Source organism: Parasteatoda tepidariorum, chromosome 9 (assembly GCF_043381705.1).
Source record: "Parasteatoda tepidariorum isolate YZ-2023 chromosome 9, CAS_Ptep_4.0, whole genome shotgun sequence".
Taxonomy (NCBI): domain Eukaryota; kingdom Metazoa; phylum Arthropoda; class Arachnida; order Araneae; family Theridiidae; genus Parasteatoda; species Parasteatoda tepidariorum.
Window position 1 is genome coordinate 88,998,278 of NC_092212.1, and position 24,362 is coordinate 89,022,639.

The 24,362-nt window shown below is 26.5% G+C and overlaps 3 protein-coding genes across 4 annotated transcripts in view; 2 read left to right on the forward strand and 1 right to left on the reverse strand.

Moving 5' to 3' along the window:
- Positions 1–24,362, reverse strand: part of LOC122271858 (cell adhesion molecule Dscam1-like) — a 158,944-nt gene that overhangs the window by 104,481 nt on the left and 30,101 nt on the right. The gene's annotated exons all lie outside the window — the stretch shown is intronic.
- LOC110282458 (cell adhesion molecule Dscam2-like) lies at positions 4,334–8,328 on the forward strand. The gene is made up of 4 exons (XM_071185927.1): positions 4,334–4,572; positions 5,854–6,132; positions 7,586–7,705; positions 8,028–8,328. The coding sequence occupies exons 1-4, from the start codon at positions 4,518–4,520 to the stop codon at positions 8,192–8,194; spliced, it is 621 nt and encodes a 206-aa protein (XP_071042028.1). The 5' UTR covers positions 4,334–4,517; the 3' UTR covers positions 8,195–8,328.
- Positions 10,698–14,335, forward strand: LOC122272640 (cell adhesion molecule Dscam2-like). The gene is made up of 5 exons (XM_043056540.2): positions 10,698–10,987; positions 11,969–12,250; positions 13,200–13,319; positions 13,933–14,109; positions 14,313–14,335. Exons 1-5 carry the CDS (start codon positions 10,903–10,905, stop codon positions 14,333–14,335), a joined length of 687 nt encoding a protein of 228 aa, XP_042912474.2. The 5' UTR covers positions 10,698–10,902.

Below are 24,362 nucleotides of genomic sequence, written 5' to 3' on the forward strand. Positions count from 1 at the left end.
ATGAAAGTGATTTCCAAGTTTTCAAAGTCCTTTGCTTTTTTTGTTTCAGATGCTTTTTTTCTTATAAATATGAGCTTATGCTTTTAATTTTTACCGATATGTGGCGCTGTCGGGCTGTATAGTGAAGCTCTCATTTCTATCATTTATAACTACTAACGCCATATCGTAAACACTCTCAATGTTACACTCTCATCTTCAAAAAGCTTTTTGAATCATTTCAAATTTTACTGTTCATATTTATTTTAAGATATTTTATACTCATTATGCAATTTTAAGAAAATGGAAAGAATAGTTCAGTTAATTCTGCTGCTGAAATTAATATTTGCCACTTTACTGAGAAACGTTCTTTGTGGGGGTGAGTATTTTTTAATTGTTATCTTTTATATAACATTCAATTCTGTTATTTTATTCTAAGATAATCAATACTATGCATTTCTTGTTAAGCAACTGAATTGTGTACAATCAAATAATTTAACTAGATTCCTTTTATGTGTGAAATAACATTTTCTCTGATATTTCATGTCATTGTGAAGAAAAGTAGTAAACTTCAAACTTTTATCATATCCAATTCCTCCACCGCATATCTTAATAATATTCAAAAATGTTCGTATTGATTTAGGCCAAATCTTCAATGGAAATTTAAAAAAATCTCTATGGATAAGAAATGATTATTTATTTCTCTTACTTTTCTGTTTATAAGTAATCGGCTTATATAAGCTGTAAAACTGTAAAAATATTTGAATTGACTGCTAAGTATAAATTCAAATATTTGAGCAAAAATAGAAGGAGTTGAAATTGATGGAATCAAAAAAAATTTAAAATTATTTTGATCAACTTATAACTACTCTTACTGAGAAAATTGGATTTCCTCTATCATTTTCTTCCAAAAAAATACTTTAAGACTGAAATATGCATAATTATTTTTTATTTATTTTATTTCAATATTCAATATATTAAATTGATTTTTCAAATGTGAATGGATTGATTGAATCCGACAAATTTATTTTATTTAATCACAATGATATTGCTATAGCACGATGGATTGTTTGCGATTCATTAAATCCCTATCTAAACTAAAAATACAAAAAATACATAATAATTTCAACATCGTATTATTTTTGGTATTTACTTTTTAAAGGGTATTAATATTGTATATTTTCTGTAAAAAAAGTACGATTAAAACATATCATCTTTCATTTCATAAATATAACATAAATGCTTACAATGTTTTCAAATGACATGAGATAGAAATATATTGTGATAACATCGGACTATTCCAGAAAAGATGCTTGTAAAAATAGTAATTGATTTTTTTCCAGATTTAAATAGTGCACTTTATTAATTTATTTATTTCTGAATTCTGCAATTAAAGTTGGTGTTTTCATCTGCAGAGACATAGTAATAAACTTTTCAGTATTAATTATGAAGATTTCTGCTCAAATTATTTTAGTACAATCTATAAAAAATTGACATTTGAATCAAAATTAATTTTAAAAAATAATAAATAAAACTTCATTAAAACTGTGTTATACAAAACAAATTTTACAATAATACATCATTTAACGATTCCCGTGGCCATGTAGAGAAATTACGATATTAAGATGATTTGGTAACATTTGAAGAAGAACCATTTATAAATAAAATAAATAGAAGACTAGAAAAATTCCATCATTTCATAATGATCAATGTGTAGGTTTATTTTCTTTACATTTTAATATATTTTGAATACTTTTAACACTTTTTATGGTAATGAACAATAACTTTTAAAATATTAAGTATTTATACGGTAAAATATGCATCAAATATGTTGAATTTCTTTTTTGAAAAATTTTACTTTTTTTTACTTGTTAATTATTAATACAATTGGATATTAGATTTTTTTTATATTGAATGCACTTTTTACATGCATTTTTTGCGATAAACATTATAAATTTTTTCTTAGATCCAGCAGTTATCGTCCCTTATTACTTTCCACCTGTTTTAAAAGAGGGAGAAAGAGCAAGTACTATTTGCTCTGTTCGTTCGGGAGACAGACCAATTGAATTTAAGTGGAAAAAAGATGGTCAACCACTGTCTGTATCATCCACTGTTAATATACAGTCATTTGAAGATTCCTCTTTACTGTTTATCAAATCTGTCGATTCTGGGAGTTCGGGAAATTACACTTGCATTGTAACAAATTCTTTTGGTAAAGATCAGTATACTGCAACTCTTGTTGTCACTTGTAAGTAATTATTCTTTTTATTCCTAATTGTGAGATTGCATATCTATGTGCCCCTTTATAATAAAATATGTTTGGTAACAAAAAATGTTAAATTTTTTTAAAAAATAATTGTAGCTCCCCCGACATGGTTAAAAGAACCAACAGACACTGTTGTGAAGGAAGGAGAAAGCGTTTCATTAGAATGTGCAGCATCAGGAGTTCCAAGTCCACAGGTTAAATGGAAAACAGGTACTTTATTAGTTTTTAAATAAATTGCTTTAATATTTTAATGGACCATTTTTTTCTTTTTATTTTGTATTAAAATATTTGAGCTTTGCTTATAAAAAAATTCATATAGCTTTTTATCTGAAATTAATACGATTTTAAAAGCCATTTTGCTAGGTTTTAAATTTTTTCTGCTTTTAAAATTCTGCTAGAAACTTAAAATGAACTCGTTAATTAAAAATAAAATCTACTAAAAATAAAAACTCGCTAATTAAAGATCAAATGAACCAACGCATAAAGCTACTCTGTGTTATTGAACTCTCATCAAGATCCCGTGCTAGAATTTAACGTTACCCACATTTATGTAAACAAAGCCCTTCACAAGTTTTCTGTAGTTATTCGCACACACGTCATATGTTGTTTCCAACTGAAATTAGAAAATGTATAAAGTTTGTTGAAACGAACGAGAAACCGAAATAAGCGAACAAAGCTTAAAGACTTTCTTCGCGCAATATGAAACATTGCCTGCTTTAAACGAGCAGTCTTAGCTAGCAATATTTTTGGATTTCTAAAATTTCTACATATAGCTCATAACATTCCAAAGACAAATAAAAGTCATTGATGAGTGGTAAATGTAGCGAGCACATAAATATTTTTCATAACCGGCAGTCATGAATTTTATCCGTAGAACAATGTCAAAACAAAAAGAAACAAAGACTATCCAAAGTAAAACAAATTAATTGATTTGTACTGTATAGAAATAATTTAGTAAGTTAGCATGAGTTTTAATGACTTTTTTAGAACTCGTTTCTTAAACAAATATATCAAGTTCCCTTCGCGCTTGTGATAAGCTTATTGGACTGTCATAAAAAACTGCATTTAATATACTTTTGTCTTATTTTGTGTCATGTTTACTTTCTTCTCTTCCTTTTCAGATGTCAAGGGAACTAAAATAACATCAGATTCTTCGAGTACAGTTTATATTTCATCTACAGGTGCATTAGTAATTGGTAAAGTGACTTATTCTATGGAAGGATCTTATACATGTGAAGCTGAAAATGGATTTGGGCTGCCACTTACCAAAAGTATTTCTCTCACTGTTCGTGGTACGTTAGTAATAAATAAAATAAAACACTTATTTTCTGGATTTCCGTATGTATCAATTAAGTTATGCTTTCAACAAACTGTCTTCACGAGAAGCGTTTTTATAATAATGTATCGTAAGTGTGCTAGTAAGCTCTATGTTAAACTATTGAACAAATTTATTAATATATATGGATCTCTCAAAACGTAAAATAGCGTATCAAATGTAAAAACACGATTCGCTGAAACCTGTATTGCACGGAAATGGCGTGGATCCAGAATTAAAAGCTATTCTAATATCAGATGGCTAGAGGGCAACGAATAGAATAAAGCATAGAATATGTTTATTGTCATCTTACATATCATATTTCTGCTTACGTGTCGTTAATTTATTTTTCACATTTGAGAATATTGTTGTTTGTTATTTATAGAGGTATTCTTTGCCATTTAAAAAATCATGTTTTCATAAAATAAATGTTCGGCATGTTTACAGTGATTTTTTGCTTCAATTATACGTATTGCATTATTTATTTTATTAATTTTTGTAAAATAGATTTGTTTGTGTGTTAACTATTTCATATATATTTTAAAAATCGTATATGCATGAAAACCTTTTTTTTTTAGTGCCTGATTCGTAAAACTCAATTTTTTAATGTCATATTATAGATTTGTTTATGGTTCGGGTTAAAAAAAATACCAGTTATGAGGCGAAAATATAATATACTTAAATTTATAACATTGCTACTATGCTAGTTTAATACATAATAATTAATTTCCATTATCATTTAATGTATTTAGTTTCCAAAAGTTCCTCCATGTGGCGCTACTTGTATAAGTCTTAAATGTATTCCAAGCTTAAAGAAATCGCCATTTAACTAATGTTTTTAGATTTTGAACAATGTTGAGTTTTGTTGCCTTTTTTGAACGGGATGTCGGATGTTTTTGATTGAAATAGACATCAATAGTTATCGCTGGAACAGTTGTACCTACTGTAATTTGGTTAACGATGATCGTTCTTTTGATGTTTCTTAGTTCTGTTCATGGCTCTTCGAATTCAAAAGGTGAGTCTGACTTTTATTTAAATGTATAAAAAATATTACTTTCATATGATTTTTTTAAGACATTAATCTAATTCTTATGATGTTTTGAAGTAGTGCATATATATTTATATAGGAAAACTTAATGTTTAGAAATGTAAACAATAGAAATTACTCCATATTTTAAAATCAATAATTTTACATTTACTCATCATCAAATATTTTATTTTTCTTCTCTTATATTTTTTATGCTTCGTGCAATATAATTAAAACACTACTAGATCCGTTTAAAAATGAATGAATAAAAAAGATGAATAAAAGAGAAGTTTATATCTGGGTAAAAAATTGAATTTCCAATCATGACGTAACAAGCATATTTATTTTGATTCTTCATTCGTTTTTGAGATACTGACATTAACTAAATGTTAGTGTATTATATTGCTTTCTTTATTAGTATTTTTCTCCCAACTTAATTAAATAGACTTTTCAGTAGTTGCCAATTTTAAAACCGCTCAAGTATTTTAACAACTCTCAAGAAATCTTTAAAATAAACATATGATATTTCACTAGATTGCTTAATTTTATCCAATTTATATTTACAAAATTAATCTTTTATATGATAAGTTCTTAAAATTATTAATTTTAACGAGGTATTTACTAAGCAGTTTATGAAATGTGTATAATGACAATACTAAATATGAATCGTCAAATGCAACTCAAATTAGTATTCAAGAGAAATAAAAACATTAATGAAGAAGGCAAAATTTAAAGCAACGAAATTGTCAGGTGAGTGTGTAATAACCTTTCAACTAGTCATTGTTTAATAACTGCCGGTAATCAAATATGTTTCAATAATTCCACCTTTTTCAGTAGGGATTCGTCCGATTTCAATAGCGTTTTGTCACTTCTTCACTTGAATGACAATGTTTATATATTTCATTTTATTTTTTAACAAAAATTTTAAAAGCCTGCATTAAGCGTGGAAATCGCGGAAATTTTTAGATACTTGCTTTCATAGCAGTTAGAAGTTAGAACTAAAAAATCACATAATATTTCTTAGTATTATAATATTATTACCTTCTGAGAAAATGCTATTTGAAGTGAATTGTTTTACTATCAGATTAATAGGTACCCAAACATTTGATAAATTTCAATAAAACTAAATAAATAAAAAAATATGCTTAGATTATTAAGAATTTTCACAGCTTTAAGCTTAATAAATAAAATAGTCAATAAGAATTATTGATATTTGTCAATATTTCTTCTGACATGTTTCCTAAAATAAGTGCATATTTTATTTAACAGCTCCCATCATTCAACCTTTTACTTTTCCTGAAACTGCTTCTCATGGTCAAAGGGTGACTGCTACTTGTGGAATACTACAGGGATCCAAGCCTATCACATTTCAGTGGTTGAAAGATGGAGAAGATATTTCAAAAATACCAAACACATCTGTAGATATTCAATCTGAATATTCAGTTCTAACGATATCCCCAGCGACGAAACAAAACGTAGGAAACTATAGTTGCATTGCTAGAAATGAAATGGGAATGCACACACATTATGCACTGTTCACTCTAAAAGGTATTAATTATTATACAATTTAATTGTTATTAATTGCACAAAATAGTCAACTTATCCTACATCCAATAAACTGCATTAATTTAAAATGTATATTACCATTTTTATACTTGTAAATAACACATAATATTTTGAAATTTCTCTATTTTATCAGTTGCATTAAATGGACACTGAAAATTTTATATTAAAATTCTTTTACAAAAATTGTTTTTCAACGAACAAAAATATAGAATTGTTTTATAGTCAAATTTGACTGGTTAAAAAGATCCTGATTTGCTTTATTTTTGTGCATTTTACTATACACAACTGGTTTTTCTGTGCATGAAGTATTTATCAAGGTAAAGTTCGAGATAATTGCAAGAATGAGTTACTAATAAAAAAAACTATCTTGAGATCAGTTATTTTAAGAGAAATACTAAAAAAAGAACATTTTTAAATTTGAATATTTTTAAATAGCTATTCTTTATTTTATCTATTTATTTGTATTTTATTTATTTACTTTTGTTTAATTATTTAATGACCTATTTTGTGCTACAAAAATATTTTAATTGCGCTTTTTCATAAAAATTTTAAAAGAATACAAGGATTATTTTTAGATTATACCTTTATTTTTCGTATATACATTTTTGAAGATTTAAAATACTAATTACTAAAAAGTGAAATTTCAGAATGAACTAATATAACGACTTTCAAAAGTATACAAAATAATATAAGTCGCTTTTTTTAATTTTTCAAAACAAATAGGTGCTCATATATAATAGAATTTGTTCTGCTTTTTTTTCTTTTTTTTTAAATTCTCTTGTAATGTTTTAAGTATAGTAAAGGCTTGTAATGTACATCATTTTTCCATACTTTCGGTTTCATTCTAATAGTTCGTAGATGAATAAATAAATTTTCTACCTTATAATTCGAGACAAAAAATATTTTTATCAATTTTTTTTCTAATTCGGAGCAGCTGTTATAAGAAAATAAAATTGCATTCTCTTATATAATAGTAATTAAAATATAAATTTCTTCCGATATACTCTACTTTATTTATTTTTATGGTTTTTAACATATTTTAATAAATCAAAGTTGAATAAATACATTTCTTGCTTTTGAGTCTGAGGCAACAAATTTAATCAAAGGGTTTTCAAAACGGGAAAAGTTTCTAAATTTTTTCGTATTTGTTTGCAAAACTCACATTTGTTTCAGTTAAAATATAAATTATTTCATTATTCCACAATATAAGCGTAGCTTTGGATACATTTAAATAAATGAAAGGTAAATATATATTTTTTTTACCTTTCAATATGAGATAAAAAAAAAATATTAATCAAAAGACAGTTTTTACATCTGTTAAATTTTATTAGAATTTGCATTAACAATTAAATCATAAATAAATTTTTAATATTGACGAAATAATTAATAATGGGTAAAATATCTATTTTTAAATAGTGAACTTTGCTTTCATTAGAATCTCCTGTATGGATTAAAGAACCAGAAAATGTTGTTGGTGTAGAAGGTCAAAAACTAGAGGTTACGTGCTTAGCAGATGGTTCCCCTAAGCCAGAAATAACTTGGACAAAACAAGTAGGTATGGAAATCACAATTTTACTCAAAAATAATTAAGAATTTCAAACAAATATCGTCTCTTTTTAATGTTATATGCAATGAAATTTCTCATAACAATTCATTTCAAATATTAAGTAATTTGTATAATATTTAACTGAAGAGCTTAAAAGATCAATGTGAAATATGTTATGTATTTATATGAAAAAAGATTTTAAATGCTTGATTTTTGATTGTTGAAATTCTGCTTTATTTATTCATTGATGTTAAAAGATTGCTTTTAAATCACTTTTTGAAAGATATCTTTTTCGAAAAATATACTCTAATTTGAATATTTGCTATTTTAGACGGCCGTAATGAGAATCTTGCCGAGTCTGTTGAAAATCTGCGAAATGGATCCTTAATTATAAATAATTTAAAATATCAAAATGCTGGAGAATATATTTGTGAAGCAAAAAATGGAATAGGAAATGCACTTCAAAAGAAAATAACGATTAAAGTGCATGGTAAATAAAAGATAATTTTTCTGGTTGTGAAATATTTTAATTAGTTTTTGAGTTTGTAATTTATTTTCAGGAATTTATATTTTGTAGTTTTTACATAAACGTTTTATGATTTTAGTACGTGTTTTGTTTTACTTAAAACATGGTTTGTAAATGCCTGACTTTTGCCAAGTAATATTTTTGACATTTTATGTGATTTGCTTTGATGAATTTATGATTCCCATTTTTCATGCAAAGTTTTATAATTCACTTATTTGTTTGGATGAATTTATGATTAATGATTTGTGTTGATGAATTGTATAATTTTTACATGCATTTTTTATGAATTTAATGTGTGTTTTACTACATACGTAGTCTGTAATAGTTTTGATGAATTTATCATTCATTAAATTATTATTTTAATTACTATTAATTTTCAGGGTTTTATACTTCAGGGTCAGAACAGAAAATTTTCATTCCATGATTTGTTTTTGTGAATTTATGCGTTTTATTTTCGTAATTCATAATTCGAAATAAAATTTTGCTAAATTTATGATTCACAATTTGTTTTTATAAGATAAGTTTTATAAGATTTATTCATGTATTATTTACATGAATATTTTGTGCTTTTAATATTATGGCTCATAATATTAAAGTATTTTATAAATCATTATTGGTTTTCAGTTTACTTGATTCGTGATTTGTATTTATTATTTCATAACTACAACAGTTATAAACAGTATTTATTAATTTATAACTACAGCAGATTGATGGCAGAACATTTTTTGTTAATTCAATTTTCTGATTGTATAAGATTCATTTTAATTAATAATAAATAAAAAAGTTGATTTGGAGTTAAATAAAGTTTCATAATTTTTTCTTCTAATGAATTTATAATTTGTGGTTTTTTTAATTGATGAGTTTAAAATGGAAATGACAAATAATTTACTCATGCTTTGCTGAAATATTTCAAGAAACTATTCAGAATGATTTGTACGGAAACGAATGATAAGATATAAGTGATATTGTTAAAATAGTACAATAATAAGAGTTTTGAAGAAAAAAAATTATTTAAAGATGTATCTGTTATAAGATGTTTTCGCAAAGTTACACAATTAATTCGACTGTCGGTCGAGTTTTTAAATAAAATGTTTGAATCTTGTTCTCTTTTTTACTTACTCACAGTGTTGTGGAATAAGTCGTTTGAAACATATCATGTTCTATTATCTGTTAACTTATTTGAAAAGAGTACTATTTACTTACCATAATATAAATATATTATATAATTATATTATATAAATGGACTATATTGCGCAAAGTTGTGTAATCATGCGATTGGTATCATTTATTAAATATTATTTGAAATAACGACGCGAGTATTATCCGTTAAACAATTCATTACTTCAAAATATTTGTATCGACAACACGCAATTTTTCTTATAAATACTTTTTTTTAAATCATGAAATGATTCTCATACCAATATGCTTAGCGCATTGGATTTCAGTTACTTTTCTTCTATTTAATAACAAACACATAAGTGCTTACAACTAGGTTTCCAAGTTCCATTTGTTTGTTGAACCTGATAAAATGGTGAATTCTAAATTTGTTGACGCTTGATTCTTGTATCTGTGACATCTGTATACTTTATTTAACTTGAGTTCGGTATCTTAAAATAATGTAAATTGCATTATTTTGTGTAGCTTTAGTGCAGTTTCTGGTAAATTATGAAAAATTAAAAATTGTTGTTTAGCTATAACTTCTGTGTATGTTTGCAAGTTTAATTTTTTAAACAAATTTATATTTTGCATGCAGCAATATCTGTATAAAATCATTAATTTACTTGCGTAAATAGTCATATTTAGTTATATATTATGCCAACCGGCCAGTGTAGGGGCAAGGAACTGACCTTGCATCAGAAAGATTCTGGGTTCAAATTTCGGGCAAGGCATGGATGTTCTTTTCTTTCTCTGTACTATTTGTCCATACTGTGGGAGCAACGTTGGTCTACAAAATAGGGTGCCCCTGAAATGGAGGTCAACAAATCTGCTCTTCAGATGCCTGTATGACGAAAGGTCATTCTCCAGGTGGGCATTGGTGAAAAAAGTTATGCATTATTTGTATATTTATTGCCAACGGGTCATATTGATAGTCAACTGGACCAATTGTAATGCTTGCAAAAACCCACTCAATAGAAATCTAAAACAGTCCTTTGCGTAAAAGGTTTATTTTTGTAAGATTTTATGTTACAAGTAATATCAAATCCTAAGGGCGATTATTTAAAAGTCTATTGCAATCAAAGTTAGCAGTAGAAAATGAGGATTTTTTTAAGTCATAACTTTCATTAAATCTTCATAATAATAGCAATAATGCTTTTTATAAGCTATGAAAAGTGATTATGATTTCAATTAACTGTATTGTTTATGTCCTGTCAAATGCAACATATTTGACTCGTAATATTGTCTTAACCAGTTCTATATTTTAAATCAACTTTTTGAATTATACAAACACAAGGAGAAAAATCTTAAAACATCGAACATACTTATTTATATGGTTTATGAATGGAAATTAATATTTACTTTATTTAGAACACTTTTTCTATAACTTTTCCCACTGTGGGGCGCTGCAATACCGTTGATAATAATGTTGTGTCTTAACTAAAAAGCGTTATTGCAATAGGATGACAACAGCCATGTTTAAATATTTTTATTTAAGTTCATTCTGATTCTCTTTCTTACAAGTATGAAAGGACTCAAGTATGAACCATCATTATTGAAGATAATATTTACTGTTGCCGTAATTTATATTCGTGGATTTTCATTTCAAGGTAAGCCTTCTTTATAATACATTTAATTTTGTAAAGCAGCTTACCAAAAGTAACAAAACATCAATCAAACTATGTTTAAAACATGTTTTCTAATACTATTTTAAACTAAAAGTGTTTACACATACCGAATAATCCTAAATACAAGTAACTAAATAAGTTTATAATCGAATTTGTATGATGAACAGACATTTAATTTCAAAATTTTCTTTAAGAAGTTATTGATCTAATATTACTCCGCTATTCTATGGGTAATTATTAATTTAAACAATGTTTATTTGTTTATGATAATACGTTAAAGTATAAACTCTATATTTTATCAACATATTAAGCAATAAGTTTGTTGTTTCAACAATCTTAGTTGAAATCATATTTTTGTTCTAAGAACTTTTGAAATATTAATGAAGTTAAGATTTAATAAGTTATAATATTTTTGACATTTGTCCAATGTAATTTTTCTTTTACACAAATATCAATCACTATCTCTAACGTTAAAGTCTTTTTGATAAATTTCAGACATATTTTTATATATGCGTTCATGTAAATATACTCATGTTAGTGTATTCACGTAAATATATATTAAGTATATAACCAAACGAAAAAATTACTCTATTATATTACTTATCATTTTTATGTAGAAAATATATTATCAGTATTTGATATTTAGAGAGAGTGCGATTTTGTGATTACTATTTCAAGTTTAATATAATAATATCTTGTGTTAACAAATATTATCATTTACAACAACAATAGTTAAAAATTTGAAATTAACTTTTACATTTCATTTACATGTTAAACAATTGAAGACACAATTTTTCTCACAAAATATAGATTTGTAACAGGTCACAATAAAATTGTTTAAAGGTTTCTGTAGCGAAACTGTTATCTAATAAATCATCTCTGCTTAATATAAATACTATCAGTTTTGAATATAAATTCTATCAGTCCTTAATATAAGATTTTTCTAATTTTGCATATTTCTAGAAACACCTGTGATACAGCCATTTGCATTTCCCGAACAATCAACTGCAGGTAAAACAATAGCTGTGATTTGTGCAGTAAGTCAAGGATCTGGTTCAGTTCAGTTCAGTTGGTTGATGAATGGAAAAGATATTTCAGAAATTCCAAATACATCAGTCTTGAATCAACCTGGTTTTTCTGTTTTAACAATAGAACCAGCAAGTAAAGATAATGTCGGAAATTATACTTGTGTAGCTAAAAATGCACATTCGCAAAGTTCATTCACAGCCGGCTTCATCTTAAATGGTGAGTGGAAGCCTATTATTAGTCAACTTAAAAATACTTTATTATTATTAGCGTAATAAAATTCTATTTCAGCTATTATTTTTGCAAACTTTTAACTTACAATTATTTATTTTATTTTGTATTCATGTAATTTGTATTGTTTCTTATTACCTCGCTAGTAAGAGGGTGTGTAATATTTAAAATACATAATATTAGCAATACATGAAAGATTGAAAATTATTAAAATACCCAAAAATAAAGTAATGAAAAGATATATCCTTATCAGCTCACACGACTATATCAGCAAAAAGGAGTGCTTTCTAATCATGTATCAATATATCGAAACAGAATATATCAAGACAATAGTGTGTGGAGCACTCAAAATAATTGAATAGAAAATAGAACTCATTAAGTATTTTTTACTTAATGTGTTCAATTTTAACTATGCAATAATGTGAATACTGTGATAATGTAATAGATTAATTGATTATGAAAACAAACTTTTTCTGTTTATGAGCTAATTTATAGATTTACTGATTTGCCGTTATTCACAAACTAATTGGTTGATTTATTAATTCATTGATTTTTTTTATTTGCTTTCTTTTTAAACTCGTTTGTCTCCTCCTTTCTTCAGTCACACTATCCAGAATGATTAATATTAATAATTATATTAATAATTCATGTGCATTATTATTCCTATTATATCATTATCGTAACATATAAGTGCAATCAGATTACATACCTAATATAATATGTGCTTAAAATTAAAATCTATCAATCTAAAATAGACTCCCTTGTAAATTGAACTTAAAAATGATCTAGCTGATCATGTATTAAAAAAACAATGCCATAGCAACGGTAATTACTGTAAAAAAATTCTCGTTCTTCCACCACGTTACCTTAATTCAAAATTTTTCCTACAATAAGTCACATAAACTTACAAATACTTGATTGATTTTTTTTTTTCTAGAACCACCCAAGTGGTTGAATCAACCGCAAGATGTGAGTGTTGTTGAAAATGACTTTTTGGAACTGAATTGCTACGCTACTGGACATCCCATGCCAAAAACCAGTTGGAATAAAGTAAGAGGTAAGTACAACGAGCGTTTAAATCTATTATAAATTCAAAGCTCTCGAAAATAGTGTTACAAAGGCAAATTTCTCCCAATACTTGATCCAGGAGTATCCGTATCTTCTGGACTGGGTTCAAAATTACTGGGCAGCGAAGTTGAACATTAGTAGTCGTAAACCCAAAATAGGGTCGGCAGTTCAACGACGGTTATAAATATAAATATAATTTTAACAAAACGTATTTTTTTCATCTGTTACTCAATTTAGTTTCTTAAGTTTTGACGTGCTTTTTGGTGCATGTACTTCACGTTTTCGTGCATCGCCTGAGTGTTTCACAGACACCATAAGATGCTAGTTTTTTAAGGCATTGTTGAGGCTTCTAGCAAAATTAAGTGAATAAATAGTCGAACCCTTTTGGATATCATTAGTTAACTCAAATCTAATTTTTGAAAGAATTATCGCTTGTTAAAATTTTCCGTTTTCTAACTGTGAAATTTCTACATTCATATAGTAATTCCCGACACTTTCCTTGGTTATTCTAACGAATGGAAAGTAATGAGACTACTTCTCAATTTTACCCCAATCAAATTTACACTTATAAATGTTGTTTATTACAGTTTTATTTTTTGCAGATGGCGCTGCAAGTTTAGAGTTTGAAGAAATTGGAACCTCTGCAAATATTCAAGCCTTTTCAAATGGTTCATTAATCATATACAGCGTCAAAAACAGAAACAGTGGATCTTATAGATGCCACGTATCTAACGATGTTGGCGATAGTCTCGAAAAAGTTATTAAAATAACAGTATCTGGTAAGATAAAAACAAAATGAATTTATGTCCAAATTTCTTGTGTTAAAATGATTCAATGTATGATGTTGAATGTCTAATGCTTTATGATAAAATGTTGTTTTTTATTATGAAATTCTTTTAATCTAAATATAACGTTATTTACATTCTCAATACTCGAGTATTTGCTTTAGCGTTATTTAATGATTATTGTTGTCTTATATTAGCACAAGGTGGCGCTCATATCTGAATGACTCCTCTGAAATTTAGTTTTCTACATTTGTTGACTGCAATCTCTTATATCCACACAAAATGGATACAATGTACAAAATGCGTTCATGATATACATTTATCGTAGATCCCGTTTAATTTATAACGAATCAAATCATGGTTATCAGTTTTGCATTGAAGATCACCATGCTACTTGTTGGAGGAAATATTTTACATTTAGTTAAAGGTGAGTAACTGACTATCAATTATGATATTACAGTGTTCATTGTGCTTGTTCTGAATTGCATTTTAGTATTATGATATTAATAGGTTATTAAATTGTGTTAAAGAAAATAGCTTTCATTTTCGATTTTGAAAAGTTTTAAAGTATTAAATTTCACAGTTTAAATAATGTCAATATTTTACTTTAAATTGAGGTACGAAAGACTACGAAAATATTGGTAACTTCATACTGAGAAGAGATCTCAATTTTGTAACTGATTTATTTTTCTAGTAAAATGTATCGTACTCGCTTTTATGACTTTCATCGCGACATGCCATTTTCTTTGAACTTTTTAAAGAACTGCAAAATGACTAAGAAAGAAAAAGAAAATTATAATGATAGAGGCATTTTGATGAAAATTCTTTAAACACTAGAAAGACTGAAACTTAGTAAATACCTACATATGTTGTCCGAAAGCAGTCAAAATGACTTTATTGTGAAAAGAATAATGTGTAAAGAAATTTGTTTAAAATTAAATTTTAATAATTTTTATATTATTTACAGTTATATAGCAAGTTATTAATAATGTTAACAATAAAATAATTAGATGTTATACAAAAAGTTACAAAATTCTAAGAAATTGTGTCATTACATACATCATTGTTTTTCTAATTGAAATTAAAAAGCAGTCAAAATGACTTCCTTGGACAATCTAGTGTTAAATTAGGGGCATGTTTCTTTATTACATTTTACTGCAATAGTCCCTTTACTTGAGCCTGGATTTTGGTTAGCTCAAAAACTCCCTAAAAATTTTCTGAATGTCCTTAAAAATATAAAATTTAATGAAAGATTTCTTTTATAATTAAACTAAAATTTAAACTATTGTTTAATTCCTGAATTGATATATTACATGTAATTCTATCAGAATAATTATAGCACGAGAAATTTAGATTTAATTTTTGTAAATTTCTGATAAAAATGTTATATTGCATAAAAAATAAAAACTTATTGATATCTACACTAGTGTTTTTTGATATATTTGATTATTTCGATTATTGTACTATAAATTTTCTGCAATTAACTAATGCATTTTCTGTGACACTACGAGAAACCAAAATTGAATTCGAATATTAAATGTTTTTTTTTTGTTACATAAAGTGTGAAAGAACATTACACATATATCTGAAAAAGCTTATTTTAACATTTGAAAATGTTATGGATTTAAAATATCAAGCAAGGGTGGTGTAGATGAGTTATAAAAAGAAAAAGTAATATACAATAATAAAAAAGTAAAGATACATTATAAAAGGAAAAAGAAATGGAAAAAGAATGTAAAAATTATCCTACAATTAATTAATTTTTATCTTAAAAGTCCTGAAATATAAGAAAAAATATTGAAACTAAATAAATAATATAAAAGAAATATAAAATAAAATATATAATATAAAAGAAAAATCTCAAAAGCGTATTGATATATATAACATATGTAAAGCCCTCCAAAGCCGCAAAAATGCTTTTAATGTAAATAAATGCTAAATACAAAAATTCAAATGCCTTACTTTATTTATTAACGAAAGTTTATTTTGACTTCCATTTATAGTAAAATTAAAACAGTAAGCTTTGATCAAACTAAAAAATTTTTTTTAAAATCTGTATTCAGAAAGTTGCTACATTTCATATTGAATTTTGATAAGTTAAAATGAACTTTCCAATGCTGAATATATGTTGTTTTTATAAAGGCAAAGACATCGCTGTTCTTCCTTTTAACTTTCCGACCAACACGAAAGAATCTGAAAAAGTGTTTGTGACCTGCTCACCAACCAGTGAAGGAAGCTCTGTGAAATTCAGGTGGATAAAAAATGAATCGGAGGTCAAAGAAAACGATAGAATAAAGGTCATTTATTATGAGGGATTCTCAACTTTGCTCATCAATCCAACCAAAAGTCAAGACAGCGGTAACTACACATGTACAGTGACAGATGGCTCTCACATTGCTTCATATACAGCTGAACTCGTGATTCAAGGTAATTTGACTTTCTATAATTTCAACCCTTCATAACTGAACTTCATTAAAATAAGAAATATATAGATAGCCTTAATAGTAAAGTACTTTCAAAACTTTCGAAAATGGGAATTTCTAGCTAATAAGACAAATACTTTAAATCTTGTCGATTGTTGTTTCGATTTATCGATTGTGTCGATTTTGTAGCTACATTATCCCGAGTAATTTGTGCTTTAAAAATGAAACATTACCACATTACCTGTATAGATAGCGAGATAGAGAGATATTCTAGAATACATTTAAAGAATTATTAGGTGCCGTTTTTTCTGTGTTGTCAGTGACGTCGGGATACCTTATCTTAAATCCGTGTGGCAAAATCGTTTCCTAGTTCTTAACTGGAGAAAAAAATTCACGCATTTATTTTTCTCTGCACACCAACTCTTGGTGCAGGGAAACGGATTTACAGACTTCATAGAAGAGGGATTCCTTTTTCATCCTAGCTATTGCTCTTTCGATAGTTATTTTAATTTTTGAAAATATTAAATCTATTTTTTCTTCTTTTTATAAAAAAGGCAAAACTGTTTTTGTAACATTTGAATTATTTGTATGTGTGCGCCATACATTTCTCATGAGTTTTTCAATACATTGAAAGTGTTTTCCTAAATATTTAAAGCTTCAGTAACTATAATTTTTCTTTCTTTCTACAGATCTTTTTCTTTTCTCTTTTCATACTATGGAATTTATTTGAAAAACATTTCGATATGAAAATAATAAGATAATTTTAAATTTTTTCTCTATTAACTAATTAAAAGAAATATCTAAATTTATATTTGTTCTATAAATAAAAACTTTTAACTAAATAATTAAAAGTTAACAATTTTATGCAACAGCACGTATGTCTTTGCTTATGGTCATTTTTTTAAGAATATTTTAAGTATAGTCCAAAGTAAAGTAGTGACATAAGACGACAGTTAACTAAAAATATTTAAATTAATCATCCACTGTTATCCCCTAATTAAATTTTCATGATGTTGAATTGAAAGATTTAAAAATGTCTACTTTTAAATATACAGGATGTTCCGTAATCACCACCCTAAATCTATTTTTTTAGTTTGAAGGAAAAAAAAGAAGAAAAAATCCCTCTGAAATTTTGACTTCGAAATTTGAATCGAATTGAAATTTTGACTTTGAAATTTGATTCAGTGAGAAAATTAAAGGAAGAATCAAAATTGATTATTAGAAAATAGTAAAAATATAAATCGACAGTTAAAACTAGCGTTTTTTTTTTAATCCAGTCTTCTCTAATGACGATTTGTCAGATTTTTTGCGTTTTATATTTTATTTTTGTTATATATTATATATATTATATATAATATATTAGTTACTTTTGTGACATGTTATATTTTTAAACATAACTTTGCATTAATATATTTCTTGGTAAGGGATTCTCAAGAGAAAGTTCAATAAAACATATTGATCTTATACTGAAGAAAAAATATGGTTAAGAGATACGAACTATTATTGCGTTTCTGACTCTATAGAAACGCCAAAAAACTGGGCAAATTCGGTAAATTACACTTTCGGCAAAATTAAAATTTAGCAAGAAAATTTGATTGAATAATATGTGATTGAATTTAGTAAAGTTCGGTAATCTTATCATGATACTTTACAGCATTGCTTAAAAATCATTTATTCTGGTTCAATTTACTTCACTGTTTCTTGAGTTTTTATTAAATGTGCAGTAATAAAAACTAACTTTGAAAACCAGAATTTTCTGCAAACCGTCACAGTGTGAACGGAAAAATTACAAAATGACTGTTTTAAATACAGTTTATTTTCATTTCACTAACTATAAATATTATTTTTTTCCCAGAAATGTCATTACGATCCAGTATGGTAATTTTACCAGAATTTTTTTCCTTGCGTGGAAAAAACACAACTATCATGAAGGTTAACAAAATGTTGATTTAATGGAGTGAAATTATTTTTACCTATTGTTGGAAAAAAACAGTGTTGGAAAAAAAATATTTTTTTGCTATAAGTACTTTATTCGGAATGTAGTTAACTACTGCTACAACTATTTTTTAATGTATTGATAAATTACTTTCGAAATGTTATCATTACTTAACTACTATTAGATAAAAGATAATTGAATAAGGTAAAAGATAATAGACGAATTTTCCTGTAGGGTTCAATTTACACTCGTGTTCTTAATAAAATAAGTTGAATATTTAAAGATAAAAAATTGTTTTGAAATTCGTAATAAATTTGCTCTTTCGTAATAACAAATTGTTCTTTCAAACTCCAAATTTTCATCCCTTCCTTGAGAACGCATATTTATTTAAAGAAATGTCAAGAATTTATCAGATATTTATGATTGTGTTTAGTGTTGAAAAGCTTAAATTAACTGAAAAAAGAAATTCTGTAAAGTACATCAATTACATCTTTTTTGTGTCCGCTGATAGAGTAGTATAAAATTTGCACTCAGACAAATTCGAATATTTAATTGCGTTTGTACCTTGTTACGTTACTAAACTAACGTTATAAATAGTTGCAAGGAAACTACACTGTAAAAAATTCCGGATCAAATTACGGCATAAGATACCGGAACTTAAGGTGCATAATCCGTAAAACTCATTTTTACTGTAAAACATTATATCGTTAATTTTACAGAAACAATTTATTTAATTAGAGTTTTTCAGTGAATTTACGGTAATTATTACTGTAAAAATTACGGTATATCAGATTTTGTGTTCCGTTGCATGTTCTAGATTATAATATATATAACGTTAAATATAAGCTCTTTGTCACAAAAACAANAATAATCATATTATGTGATAGAATGATTTTCATTTGTCATTCTACAGAATGCCTAGACAATGTTTGAAATATTAATCATCTCATGCTTAGCAGATGAATTTCAGATATTCTATAGAATATAGGATTGTATAAGTCATTGGCAACTTATACAAAATAAGGAAAAGCAATTATACTCAAAACGTAATAATTTAATATGGATTAAATGCTATTTGTTATTTTAATATTATTCAATATGCTTAACATAACCTGTAATTTTAACACAATATAAAATGGTATTTTCTTTTCATATAAAAAGTGAATAAGTGTTTTTAAAAAAGTATTTAGCTTAAAAGTTAGAATAAAAGCCTTAAAATGAATAATAGTTTGAATGAGATATATTAAAAAATAAACTGAATTTTATAGGATTTCAATTTATTAAATATGCTTTATTTGATGTTTTTAAAATAACAACAAAGTGCCCTATTTTAAATATCCATATTTTTAGTTTTATATTCATGAATCTATACGAAATGTAATTGTTTCTATTGTAACAAATGTCGAATGTAATTGTTTCTATTGTAATCAATGTAATATTTTTAGGCACCCCACAAATTCAACCTTTCAACTTTCCTGAAGCTCTTAGTGTGTCACAGAAGACAAGTGTTCTTTGCACCGTTAATAAAGGGATTCATCCTCTCTATTTCCGTTGGCTGAAAGATGGTAAAGAGTTAATGAGTAAAGACAATATTGATATCAATCATATTAAAGATATCTCTGCTCTTACCATAAATCCAGTATTCCAAAACAGTACTGGAAATTATACCTGCGTTGTTACTAACAATGAAGGAAAAGACGAGTACACTGCTTTACTTGTAGTCAAAGGTATTTTACAATTATTTAAGCTTATTTCATGCATTCATCTATATTCCCCATGCATTCATTATTTTCTAATAGTTTTTATTTAATAACATGTGTAATAAGCTGTCTAATAATTTTTATTGCTTGAATTGCTTAAATTTCTAACTGTTTTTAATTCTCACTATTCTAACCATGCCTTTTTAGTCTTTATTTAATAACATGTGTAATAAGCTGTCTAATAATTTTTATTACTTGAATTGTTCAAATTTCTAACTGTTTTTAATTCTCACTATTCTAACTAATTATTTTAATTTGTATCTTATTATTGCATTTATTTTATAGTATATAAACATAATTCACAATTATACAGAGTTTTGAAAAATTATCTACAAAACCATAATACAACGCGTCTCTAAATCACGTTTATTTATTTTATTTATTCAAAAAATTTAATTTTACTTCTTTTTTATATTATTTGATCAGTTTGGTCGGTCAAATAAACAGGATTGTTTGTCTAAGCTAGAAGCAAACAACTTTTTGTATGAAATTCTTTCGGCGAACAAATTTATGTATCTTTTTCAATTTATGTATCTTTTTCAATTTATGTATCTATTCAAATTTATGTATCTATTCAAATTTATGTATCTTTTCAATTGTGATAAGATATCAATAATTAAGCCAAATAATTAAGCCAAATAGCGTAAATATGCCAAAATATTCACCACGTTAAACAATAATTAAAAACTAACTATGCTTAAATATTTTCTTTAAATATGTATAATTAGTTTTCTCAGAACGTTATAAGAGATATTTCAAGTAGCCTTATTTTTTATTTGAATTATTAATTATTGATGATATTATAACTTTTATATTTAAAATAATGAATAGAATAAATTAACTAATAACAAGCATTTATTAAAATTATTTTTGAGTTATTAAATTATTGATAATATTATAATTTAAATATTTAAAATAATGAATAGAATAAATTGACCAATTGAAAATATCGATTAAAATTTTATTTTGTATTCTGAATTCGCAAAAAATTGTGGGTAACTGAATATTTATTATTAACAAAAGATGAATGCTACTTTTCATTTTATTGCTTAATAACAATATATTAATTTATTGATGTTTCAAAACATTAATACTGTAACATATATAACGTATCATATAACGTATAGAAATATAACATATATAATTCTAACACTTATCACGAGTCTTTCAGTTATTACAACATTAATGAAAGCAAACATTTTATTCGTTTTTGTATTACACATATTTTGTACTTCACTAAATGATTTTGTACTAAAATTAAATTGTTTTTACTGTATCCAGCTCCTCCGCTGTGGTTGGAACAAGTCAAGGACTCCAGCACACACGTTGGTACAAAATTTGAAGCAAAATGCAGAGCATCTGGAAGACCAGCTCCTGTTATAACGTGGTGGAAAAAAGGTAAATTTTTTTTGTAACTCTTTCGTAACTTGCAATGCAGAACTTGTAACTTACAATAACGAGAATTGAGACCGGATACCTCAACTGTGTTCAAAATTAGTAGTGTTTCCTATCGGAAAAGCTTTGATTTACATTTTACAAAATTGAAGGAGAACCTATCATATTGGCATTGATTAATTCACGGAATCCATGTAGATAAGGTTATTTTGCTCTGTTCACTCCCTTGTTTTTAAACTATCCTTCTTTATCGATTATTGCATTTACAAAAAATATTTTAGTCCTGCTTATTATAGGTTTATTACAGATTCTTATCTCAACAAGCAATGGTTTAGTCCAATAACATTACCGTTTTTTTGTGTTTCGATAGTCTCGATCTCGAAAGAAATATCGGGTAATATCAGGCTTTGTTGCACCCTTGATTTAAGTCTATGTTGGGCCTGCAAAAGCTGTAGTGCAGCAGAGGAAATTATCATCACTACAACACATTTAAATTGCCTACATAATTTTCTCAAATTATGATTATCACATAACTACTTTTCACTGAAATTCTTCCCATAAAGTTAGCATGTGTACCCTTTCTTACTCCACTATTTGACTTTTTCTAGAAAAAAATCATTGATAAAAAAATAGTACATCTGTGACTTTTCAGAAATATTGTATTGTACACAACTAAACAATCTTTATCTTGATTAAATCTGGTAGTTTCTAGGTCGAACAGTTCGGCTCTAACAGGACCAGCCGGTCTAATTTGTATGCATATTGCTTTACATTAATTTTATCTCTTAAAAATATTTTTTGTGACAACTAAAAAATTTATGTGAAATTTTTAACATAAATTGATTTAAAGGAAATTGTCAAATATCCATACACTTTAACCAAAAAAAGCGATTCTACATAACAAATTTTGATTAAAACAGTTAAATAAAATTCAATTTTGTGAACTTCAGTATGTTCAATTCAAGGACAAAAATTTATTCGAATTTACTGTGATGTCTATTTTTAAAACCTTTGATGTTTTTAAATAAAACTTTTCATAAAATCGAGAAAAATCATTCGACCAAATGAATATTCATTCTCTTTGATAAAAGCCTGCTACCTCCCGCCAATGGTACATTAAAATTTTATGGAGAGTGTTCTGTAACGACCGACATTAATATAGAGTTTTAGAACGTTTATCAAAAACAAAGGGAAAAGTAATGCATATTTGAACTTACAAAAATTTAGATTAAAGGTAATTAATATTAAAGGAGAAAATAATAAAAATGCTGTAGAGATCGAACGAATCACTAGCAAAAAAGGCGATACTGGAAGAAGAAAAAACAAACAAATTAAGCAACAAATTAGTTTTTATGCTTATTCCGTGCCTTTCTAGTGATTTTCGAAAACGTTTTTATTTTTGCTCTCTAAAATATTAGCACACAATGAGTAGCCTTTTTGTCTTCGTTTATACCGAGAATTTTAAAACTTTGTATGAAAGGCAATCATTGCGGAACACCTGTATAATCATGTTAATTCTTATTTTAACAAATATCTTTTTGACAAATCCTGCATCGACATAGCTTATATAATAAGCATAGCTTATAAATTTTGTCTAAACTGGCATGAAATAAATCAATAAAATATAATTCATTGATAATGACGAATATTATATTGATGCTGACGAATATCTTTTTTAGGGTCGCAAGGGAATTTCGTCAAACTTCAATCCGACATTCGCACCAGCGGTTTAGAGGAAGGCCATTTGGCTATATCTGATGTAAGAGAATCGGATGAAGGTCATTATAAATGTGAAGCAAATAATGGTGTTGGCGACATTCTTGTTGCCGAATTTCATCTCACAGTATATGGTAAGAGGAGATACGAGAACAGAAAATTGGCTGAGGTGGCATAAAAAAAAACGAAGATATTTCATACATTTTTACTTTGTTCGAAATATGTTTCATTTATATTTAACTGGAGGTATTTCTCTTTACAATTTTACACAATAACTAATAAACATGATTTAATCTATGGAATCAAGAATATTAATGCAGAATTGCATTAATATATGTTTTATTTAGATGGTATAGTTTGTTTTGCAAATGAATTCCAGTACAGTAAATATAAACATGAATGAATTATAATGTTATAACCGTCATTGAAAAGCCGACCCAATTATGAGTTTACGGCTACCAATGCTCAACTCCGTATCCTTGTAATTTGGAACCCTATCCAGAAGACAAGGGAACTCCTGGATCAAGTCTCAGGAGAAATATGCTTCCGGAATTTAAAATTGCAATGGTAAAAATCAATTGCCTTATTTCTTAATATGATTCAGCGTAGTTAGCGGGAGAAGAGAACATTTGCTCACAGACGCAGCCGTATAGATTTGGCGAGTTCGTAAAAAATAATTACAAATGATTTCCATGGTAAAATGCTTTTCTCTTTTAAATATCCCCGGTTCCCGTTTAATCTCAAGTCCCATACTTTGTCAAATTTTTCTAAATTTTTGTTAATATTGTAATTTATTTTGATCATAGTTTTTTATTATTATAATTTTTTAAAAATTGTTGTGCTTATATGTTGAGTGAAAAATGACTAGAAAAAAACGCTTTTCATTCACTAGAAAATAAATGCAATCAAAAATATCGCAGTGTAAGAAAAACTATATTAGTAACACACATTATTAAATTTTAATAATGTATGTTACTTATATAGTTTCTGTTTTATCTATGTTCTGTTATTACTAAT